General features: G+C 36.6%; 1 protein-coding gene across 7 annotated transcripts in view; it reads right to left on the bottom strand.

Annotated features, from left to right (window-relative positions):
* Nucleotides 1-8,382: 8,382 nt before the first annotated feature.
* The window catches only part of HEATR5A (HEAT repeat containing 5A), a 109,064-nt gene continuing 107,345 nt past the window's right edge, over nt 8,383-10,101 (bottom strand). For all 7 annotated transcript variants that reach the window (XM_045569115.1, XM_045569137.1, XM_045569148.1 and 4 more), the window contains one exon: nt 8,383-9,883. In XM_045569115.1, the coding sequence (XP_045425071.1) occupies nt 9,576-9,883 (308 nt within the window). In that variant the 3' untranslated portion in view covers nt 8,383-9,575. The remainder of the gene's footprint in view (nt 9,884-10,101) is intronic.

Here is a 10,101-nt window from a genome sequence, read left to right as displayed (position 1 = left end):
CCCTCCCTGTGACTTAGTCCACACTCTCCAAGGGCATACACAGCATGCCTTGAGAAGCACCTGAGGCTTAGACTCAAAAGTATCAGAACCAGAAAGGATCTCAGATAGCCCGTCCAATAGAGGAACTAACCATCTGGATTTCCTGGTGCTGAGAAGTTTAGAACTTTGAGTGCTAAAACTGGGGATCCCAGGCAAACTGAAGCAGTTGCTGGCACTGTGCCTAACTATTCTGTATAGAAGAAACTGAGGCCCAGGAGGCTCACTTGCCCAAGCTAAAAAAATTTGTCAGTGCCAGATTTAGGATTAGAGTCTAGATCTAATTGTGCTAGCCTTTAGTACCGTTTCTGTGCTGGAACTTTCTTGTATTTCCACAGTGCTTTGCACACAATAGGTGCTTACATTTCTGTTGTTGTTTTTGAGTTCAAGGGATGTGCTTCATTCGTAGCAATGGATCTCACTCAAGATCATCATGAATCAGTGGTGGAATCATGTCGCTACTTCTGGACTCTGAACTGAACAGTGTGAACGAAGGGGAGAGAAGTTTCATGAATACCAATAGAAGTGATTAAGCAAACAAGGATTGTGCAAAGATGAAGAAACCTATGTATACAGGTTGACTGAGCAACACAGCAGCAGGGAACACAAAGAAATATGATATGGGTGTAAATACCAAAGAGAAGGAAGTGTTTTTTTCCTGTCTTCGGAGAAAGGGCATGGTAGAAAGAAAAGCTTTATAGTTCTGACAGGGAAGAATGGTAACTGTGGAGACACAACCCCCCCATGTGGTAATGACCATGTGATGAAAAATGATATCACCTGACATTCGTGGTTACATGGTTGTTTTTGAGGGTCTTCAAAACAACCTCACTCCTAGCAGTATTTTTCATCCTCTTAGATCTGAGATCTGCCCTGTTTTCCTTGCCAGTTTTCTCCCAGGGATACTGAGTTTTTCATAAAGTAGCACAAATTACTAGGGATCATTGGTCTGTTATGCATAGATCTTTATGATTACTTGACTAAATAAACACTGCTGTATTTTTTCAATACTGCAATCTTCTCACCTACAAAAGGCACTGATGTTATATGTATGAGGGAACAGAAAAACATTAGGAATGTGACTGGCTGAGGATTAAGACTGGAGACTCTCCAAGATGAAGGTGCTAGCGGAAGAAAAGAAAAAAAATAAAAAAATAAAGACTGCAGACAGGCTGGGCACAGTGGTTCTCACCTGTAATCCTAGCACTCTGGGAGGCCAAAGCGGGAGGATTGCTTGAGCTCAGAAGTTCGAGACCAAACTGAGCAAGAGCAAGATGCCCCACCCCATCTCTACTAAAAACATTTTTAAAAAAATTAGCTGGGCGTGTTGGCGTATGCCTATAGTCCCAGCTATTTGGGAGGCTGAGGCAGGAGGATCCCTTGAGCCCAGGAGTTTGAGGTTGCTGTGAGCTAGGCTGATGCTACGGCACTTTAGCCCAGGGGACAGAGCCAGACTGTGTCTCAAAAAAAAAAAAAAAAATATATATATATATAAATTAAAAAAAAAAACTGGAGAGTATTGGAGACAAAGGTCCAGGAACAACCTTATTTGTGGCCATCTTCAGCAACTCATTTGTGGAGTAGTAGTTGATTTGGTACTTCATTTCTTTTATCTGGGATGGAGCCCAAGCAAGTGGTACTTGGAAAGGGAGCAGCACAAATAAAATGGAGGTGACTAAGGTGTTTTGACACTCATTAAGATGGGTGTTACTACCAAAATGGAAGGTAGGTACCTACTTTTCTATCCCACCACACCTTTTCCTGCTGGTGACTTGAGACAGGGTTACCTGTTCTTCTGACTAATCCCTAAAAACACAGGTGAGCAGAGGCTGCCTTGACCTACTTTGCAAATACCTGTTACAGTGCTAATCAGCAAACTTAATTGTCATGTGGCCTCACAGCTGTTCTGCTTTAGGCTGAAGGCCAGATTGGGAGCTGACTTTAGGATGATACTTAAAATGGGCTTGTGTCCCCCTATCAGAAGCAAAGGGGATGGGAAACGAGTGCTGGTTAAACATGTAAATTATTAGGCGGGTGTGGTGTGTGGTGGCACGTGCCTGCAGTTCCAGCTATTCAGGAGGCTGAGGCAGGATTGCTTGAGCCCACGAGTTTGAGGCTGTAGTGGGCCATGATAGTGCCTGTGAATAAGCACTGCACTCTAGCCCGGGCAACACAGCTGGACCCTGATCCTAAAAAAAAAAAAAAAAAAAAAGCAAATTATTGGACCTTACCCCAATGTGCTAAGTCAACATATTTTCTTGTTTTTAATAAACTTTAAAATTTAGAACAGTTTTAAATTTACAGAAAAATTGTGAAGAGAGTACACAGTTCCCATATACCACACATTCAATTTCTTCTATTATTAACATCTTACAATAGTATGGTACATTTGTCACAACTATTAAACCAATATTGATACTTTATTGTTAACAAACAGTGAATACAAAAAGTTCATACTGTATTCATACTTTCTTAGTTTTTACCTAATGTCCTTTTTCTGTTCCAGGATTCCATCCAGGATACTATGTTCCATTCAGTCATCGTGTCTCTCTAGTCTTCTCTTGGTTTTGAAGAGTACTAGGTCAAGTATTTTATAGAATGCCCTTCAACTTGGCCTTGCCTGATGTTTTTCTCATGGGATTATGAGCTTTTGGGAAGAAGACCACACAGGTCAAGTGCCATTCTTGTCACGTAACAAGAGTGTACACCGTCAATATGATTCATCACTGTTGTTAAGCTTGATTGCCTTGCTGAGGTAGTATTTGTCATTTCCCCACTGTATTCTTTTCCCCTCCCCTTTCCATATGTTTTCTTTGGAAGGAAATAACTATGTGGAACCCACACTTAAGGGGTGAGGAGTTAAGTTTCGCCTCCTTGATAGTGGAACATTTACATAAATTATTTGGAATTCTTCAACATGGGAGATTTATCCATTTTCCTTCATTTATTCAATCATTTATTTATATCAGTATACATTATAGACATTTATTTTATACTTTGGGTTATAATCCAATACTCAAATTGTCGTAGCTCTTTGAGTTGGCTCTGGTGTCTGTTCAGTTGACATATCCCCGTAGTTTGTTTTTAACATTCAGTACTTTCTGGCATTTAATTTTTTCTTTCAGGCATTTGTTTTTAATTTCCTGGCACTTGTTTTTTTTAAAACAAGCTTTTCTGATGTTTCCCAGGCACACTACACTTAAACAGGTATTGACAGGAAAGAGTTTTCTATCTTTGAGATCATAAGAGTCACGTGGGGCTCTTGTCTCATGCCTCTTCTCTGAAGATTCTGATTTAGTAGTTATGCAGTGAGCCCCAAGGATCTGGATTTTATAATAAGTATCTCTAGATGATTCTTACAATCTGGTAAGATTGGTAAACAAGGCCTTAAGGTAATTTTAATTAAGACTTCTGAGTAAGGCTTAATTTAGGTAGATAACTATAATCCATAATATTGGAAGAATAAGTCTTTATAGGTGGGATTCCAAGTGTTTTCAAATGTACCATGTCATTTAATCCTCATTATTAAAACATGAAGTGGGAAGAACATTTTGTAGATGAGGAGAGGGAACCCAGATAGTAGGGTGGCTTTCCTAAGATCACACAGTTGGATGCACCACTATGCCATGGTCAGTAGACAGAGAAGAAAAGTAACACACAATCTCTTGTGTTTTGGGATTTGAAATAGCCTAAGTAAGATAAGTAAAAGGATAGGATATCAGTCTGCTGATAAGACTGACATTTGAGCAATAAAGATTTGTAATCTACCCTAGTAAAATTGATCTGCACAAGCAAGCCACTGTTCCCAGTACCTTTCCTTCCATCAAAGTGTAGCCATGTTCACTTTATTTTTTGAGCAACTACTATGTGCCAAGTATAGCCTGATCTCTTAAATTCTTTGTGGAAACTGACTCCTTTTTAAAAAATTGAAATTTAAATCTGTATGCATTTTCTACAGCTGCCATAACAAAATATCACAAGCCAACTCACTTTAAACAACAGAAATTTATTCTCTCACAGTGCTGAAAGCTCAAAGTCCAAAAATCAAGGTGTTGGCAGGGCCACGCTTCTTCCAAAACCTTTAGGGGAGGATCCTTCCTTGCTTCTTCTGGCTTCTGATAGCTCCAGGCATTTCTTGGCTTGTGGCAACATAACTGCAATCTTGGCTTCATCTTCACATGACTATTTTCTCTCTGTGTCTGTGTGTGTCTTCACATGGAGTTCTCCTCTTCTTACAAGAACTTGAGTCAGACTGGATTAAGGGCCCACTGTACCCCAGTATGTCTTCATCTTAACTATTATATTTACATCTGCAATGATCCTTTGTTCAAATAAGATCACATTCTGAGATATTGGGGGTTAGGGCTTCCACCTGTCTCTTTGGGAGACAGTTCAACCCATAACAAATTCACATGCCATAAAGTTCATCCTTTTAAAGTGTACTATTCAGTGGTTTTGATTACATTCACAAGGTTGTGCAACCATCACCACAATCTAATCCTGGATATTTTCTTCATTCCAAAAGGAAACCCTATATCCATTAGCAGTCACCTCCCATTCCTCCCTCCCCAAACCTTGGCAACTACTAATCTAATTTCTGTCTGCATAGATTTCCTTATTCACAGGCATTTCATATAAATGGACATTTCATATAAATGTAATCTAGAATAAGAAGCCTTTTATGTCTGATTTCTTTCACTTAGCATATTGTTTTCAAGGTTCATCCACATTGGAGCATGTATCAGTACTTCATTCTTTTTATGGCTAAATACTATTCTACTCTATGGATATAGCACATTTTGGTTACACATTCATCAGTTGATGGACACTTGGGTTGTTTCCACATTTTGGCTATTATGAATAATGCTGCTATAAATATTCATGTTCAGGTCTTTGTGTGGTTGTTTCAATTCTTTGATACTTGGAGTGAAATTGTTAGATCATATCATAATTATGTTTAAGTTTTTGAGGAACTACCAAACTGTTTTCCAAATCAGTTACATGAATTATTTTTATTTATTTATTTATTTATTTAGGGTATTATGGTTTCTTTTCTTCTTTTTTTTGGAGACAAAGTCTCACTCCGTTGCCCAGGCTAGAGTGCTGTGGCGTCAGCCTGGCTCACAGCAACCTCAGACTCCTGGGCTCAAGCCATCCTCCTGCCTCAGCCTCCTGAGTAGCTGGGACTACAGGCATGCACCACCATGCCCGGCTAATTTTTTCTATATATTTTTAGTTGTCCAGCTAATTTCTTTCTATTTTTAGTAGAAACAGGGTCTCACTCTTGCTCAGGCTGGTCTCGAACTCCTGACCTCGAGCAATCCTCCCGCCTCGGCCTCCCAGAGTGCTAGGATTACAGGCATGAGCCACCGTGCCTGGCAGACACCAGTTTTTCATTGACAGATATGACCTCGTATTTTCTTAAAAAATATAGAATGCTTGGAATAGTTAGAATCCCTTTAAAAAAATAAGTTTAGCCAGGCACAGTGGCTCATGCCTGTAATCCCAGCACTTTGGGAGGCTGAGGTGAGAGGATTGCTTGAGACCAGGAGTTTAAGGCCAGTTTGGGCAAAATGGCAAGGCCCAGTCTGTATAAAAAATAAAGGAATTAGCTGGGTGTGGTGACATGTGCCTGTAGTCCCAGCTACTGGGGAGGCTGAGGCAGGAGGATCACTGGAGCCCAAGAGTTCGAGGCTGTAGTGAGGTATGATGCCACTTGTATTCCAGCCTAGCCTAGGTGAAAGAGCAAGACCATGTTTCAAAAACAAAATAAATAAATAAAAAGGTTATTTTTTTGAAAGACATCTTTCTTAAATACTTAAAGAGTATTATATGCACATAATAATTTTCCCCAAGTAGCCTGTGGAATCATCATTTTATAATGCCCCTGATAGAACACTGCAGGAATCCTAACCACAGAGAAATGCAATTAAAGGAACCTAGCACCTTTGAATTTATACAATTTGGGATTGTATTTGTGTTCTGTACTGGATATATTCCAGCTCTGTATCACAACATGAAACTTACCATCCTCTCAAAGCTAAAAAGCACAGACATCAGTTAAACAGGCTGGTAAACAGAGAAATCAACTTGAGCATAATTCATTAATTGATCACTGTCAGCCAGCCAGAAGTTGGGTAGCTATATTTCTAGAAAACATGGAGATAAATTTCTACTGATAAATTCAGGTCTTGCAAGGTTTAACAAGTTATTTGTAAACAGGAAAGTATGTTCAACTGATGGAGAAGATGCAATATATTTCATTACCTTGACTTTAGAGTTATGAATGTTAACAGCTATGGTAAGATACATATGGACAGACTTGAAGCATTAGCACTGTAGCCTAATGCAAGGTAATGCAATCATTAAACCATAAGCCACAATTTAACATTTTAACTATATAGTTTTATATAGATATTTCACATATTGTCAGTTTTGAATTAACATTATCATAGTTCAGCAGTTTGAAAGTTGAATTTACATTATCATAGTTTAGTAGTCTAAAAGTTGAATTTCTTCCCTTGTATTGCAAATTTTATATTATGATAAAAGGATAAAGGGAATTCTTTAGGATATGGCAAAAAAGAAATCTTCAAAATTAATGTTACAAAAGATCCTTGGGTTGTGCATCTATTCCATGAAGTGCTATTCTCTAAGCCTGTATCATATGATACTCTTTCCATGAAGTTGATCTTGGAAGCCCATTTTCTTTTCTCAGCTCCTATAGTACTATATTTGTACATTTTTTATAGCACTTATCTATATCTTTTTAGGTGCCTTAATGTTCCCTTTAAGTTGATGGTGAAGTTTGTTTTACAGAAGTAAAATTTAGATTCAATGTTCTATTAATAGAAATCTGTTCTATCCAATGTTATTTTAAGTCTTTCCATAAGCATTGAAACAATGGGTTCAGTAGAATGAGACTGACTTACCTCTATTTCTTCCCTTAGGAAAAAAATAAATCTCAGGACAAATACCATTTTGATTGTTTCATCCAACTTGCTAATCAACATATTTAATTTGTAAAGAGTTACCAACCTAATTAACGTGCAATTGTTTTATCACAACTAGACACTCATTAAAATAAACACATATAAAACTTTTGATGTATTTTTCAGTTTTAACTATTCACTTTTTAAAAAATCAGAACTTATATATCTAAGCATATAGTCTATTCCCATAGAAACTGTAGAGAATCCTTTTTTTGTTTGTTTTTTTTTTTGACTATTTCCTACTACATTAACCAGAAACATTTTGGGTAAAATTTAGAGAAATGTAACTGAAAACATCTTCAGCAAGGAACGAGGAAGGCTCTTGAGGGAGCCTATAGTGCTGAAAGAAAAGCTATACCTTGATGGAATGAGGACTGCCAGAGCACTTTTTCTGTCTCCAGCATGGATGCTAGGATCAGAAAGATGAGTCCAAACCTAGCTGTTAAGCTTTGATTTCCTTATCAGTAAGGATATATTTAATAATTCAGTATTGTATTAAATAAGACAGTACATTAAAAAAAGGCTACATGATAGTTGCTAATTCCATGAAACTGGACATAATTTTTTCCCTAACTATTGTTATCCATATAGCACCTTTAATACAAACAATTCAGGATACTATGCCACTAAATGATAAGTAGAAATTTTTTTTTCTTTTTTAGCATCGTGGTGTGGAAGATAAGTAGAAAATCTTAATGTTTAAGAGCAAACTAAATTGAAACAACCGAAACAGATAAAACAATTTAAAAAATCCAAAGTGAACAGTGCAGCGTTTGCCTTGGGAACAGAGTAAATTTCTGAGTCCAAACCCATCCCGTACGGGTGCAATTCAACAGCAATTAAGCACTTGTTGATGCTATAAGAGGCAAAGTTATAGAAGACAAAATTTCTCCCTTTGAGGAGGCATAATCTAAGAGGGAGGTAAGATGATACTCAAATGCAATGTGACAGTTCATTCATAAAGGAATGTATTCAGCTATGGGAACACAGATGAGGAAGCATTAAATTTGTTTGGTGTAAGAGGGTAAAAAGTGTTAAGGAGAGTTACCAAGGGGAGGCGATATTTAAACCAGGCCTAAAACACACGGGAGTCTGCCAGACAGAACAAGGGGAAGAAAAGGACATTTTAGGTGAAGGGAACAATAAGAAATATATATTCAATTCCTACGGACAATTAGGAAGACAGAGAATCTAAATAATTGCAAAAAATGCTCTAAAGAAAGGGCTCTTCTGAGAAAAAAGGCCAAGTTACAAAGGGATCTAATTATTTACTCCATTGAATTGATTTTCTGGAGTCTGTGAGACTAACCAGCCAAGCCATCTTTTTTGGGTAAAATAATTTAAAATACAAGAATGATAAAGAAAATTAGCTTTATTTAATTTAGAAAAATTGATTGTAGTGTTAGAGTTTCTCAAATGTTTTCATTCTGAACAATTTACAAGAGTATTTATATACAAACGTAATAAAATAGAGTACATCACATTGCTCTTCCTTGAATCAAAGTGTTTTCTCAATTCTGAACATGGCTCTGTCACTTCGGTTTGTAATATTTAACAGGGAGATGATTTGTCTTGACATAGTGATTCACACAATATAACACTGAAGTGGAAGGAGAGTCACTGATCATGAACAGAGTTAAAAATATTTTTAACCAATTATGACTTTATCATTAGATTTTTTTCTATAATAAAATATGTTTCAGTTAAAAAAAATACTTATATTCACTGATAATCTAAATTTGTTGTACTAAATTTGGCATTTATATAAACCCACAGTTGATTTAAATATAATATAGATATGAACCTATATTAAACTCATTGGTATAAATGTTTGCCACAAACAAAATAAACAAAATTGTTAGGCATACAGGTAACAGAAAATCCATCTGAAATACGGTGAAGTGGAGATGCTCTATTCTATTTAAAACAAGTAAAACTTCCATTTTCTGAACCCAATACAAACTAAGCAAAAGATGGTGAAAAGTCATGGTATTTATAGACACCAAATCTTAAGTCACACTGTAAGGCTGTAATTAATTTGTTCTATTATATACTGGATAATTCTAGGCCAAGTTTCCTAAATAGTTTTCCAATCATTTATCTTGTTTGAGAAATCCAAGAAAGTTTAATACAATTACTGAATAAGGCAGAAGTTTAAATTAGCAATTGGGATACAATATAAGTGCAGATAATTTATACTACAGTCAAATCTATATCTGTCACAGTATTACATATATCATGTGTGCATGGACTGTTAGAAGAAATCCATTTAATCTTTAAAGCTGTGGATTTAGTAAGTTTAGTTCTTTAGCACTTTCTTAAAATTCCTGGCAAGAATTCTGATAGCTCTGTTGTCTTATTAAATGGAAAAAAAGCCCACAAAAAATGTTAAGTATGCTGTTATTCTGAAAAGTCATACCTATTTAAGGTGTAACAATCAACTAGACCTCCAAGTGCACTTGTGTCTAAAATGTCACTTTTGTCCCCAAAGAGAAGGAAATGATCAAGTATTATATTAAGGTGCTTACTATTCCAAAAAATATAACATCAGAGGAAATTGGTCTTTAACTGGATGCTTGAATTTTTTCCAGGGCTCTTAGTATGTTTAGATGTTGGTATCTTGACTTTGACACTTTCCTGATTGCCCTTTATAGCAGCCTCAAGGCGGGCTTTCAGGGCCGGAGAAGAAGCCATTAAACTTTTAAAAACTGATGAATACTGAGGTCCAATCTGCATGAGATTTTGCAAAGCAAAGTCATGTAAATTTCTCATTATGGAAGTTGCAGATCCCAGAGTATTCTCATCCAAAAGGAAGGAAATGAGGATGGGTAAAAGACAGGCCACCAGCTGAGAGCCTAGAAAGTAAACAAATGATGTAAGTTCAGGGACACAAATGTTCATTATATAAGGCTGCAAAAGCACTTGATCTGTACACATTTTTCCCCACCAAGGAAGAAAACAATTCTTCCAATTTCTCTCCTAAATTAATAATAATATCAATATTTGGGATTAACATAATACCTATCTTTCAATGAATGTGAAATACACATATAATGTGACTGTTTTACAATTT

This window comes from Lemur catta, chromosome 1 (genome assembly GCF_020740605.2).
Source record: "Lemur catta isolate mLemCat1 chromosome 1, mLemCat1.pri, whole genome shotgun sequence".
Lineage (NCBI taxonomy): Eukaryota > Metazoa > Chordata > Mammalia > Primates > Lemuridae > Lemur > Lemur catta.
This window is presented reverse-complemented; position numbering and strand designations above follow the sequence as displayed.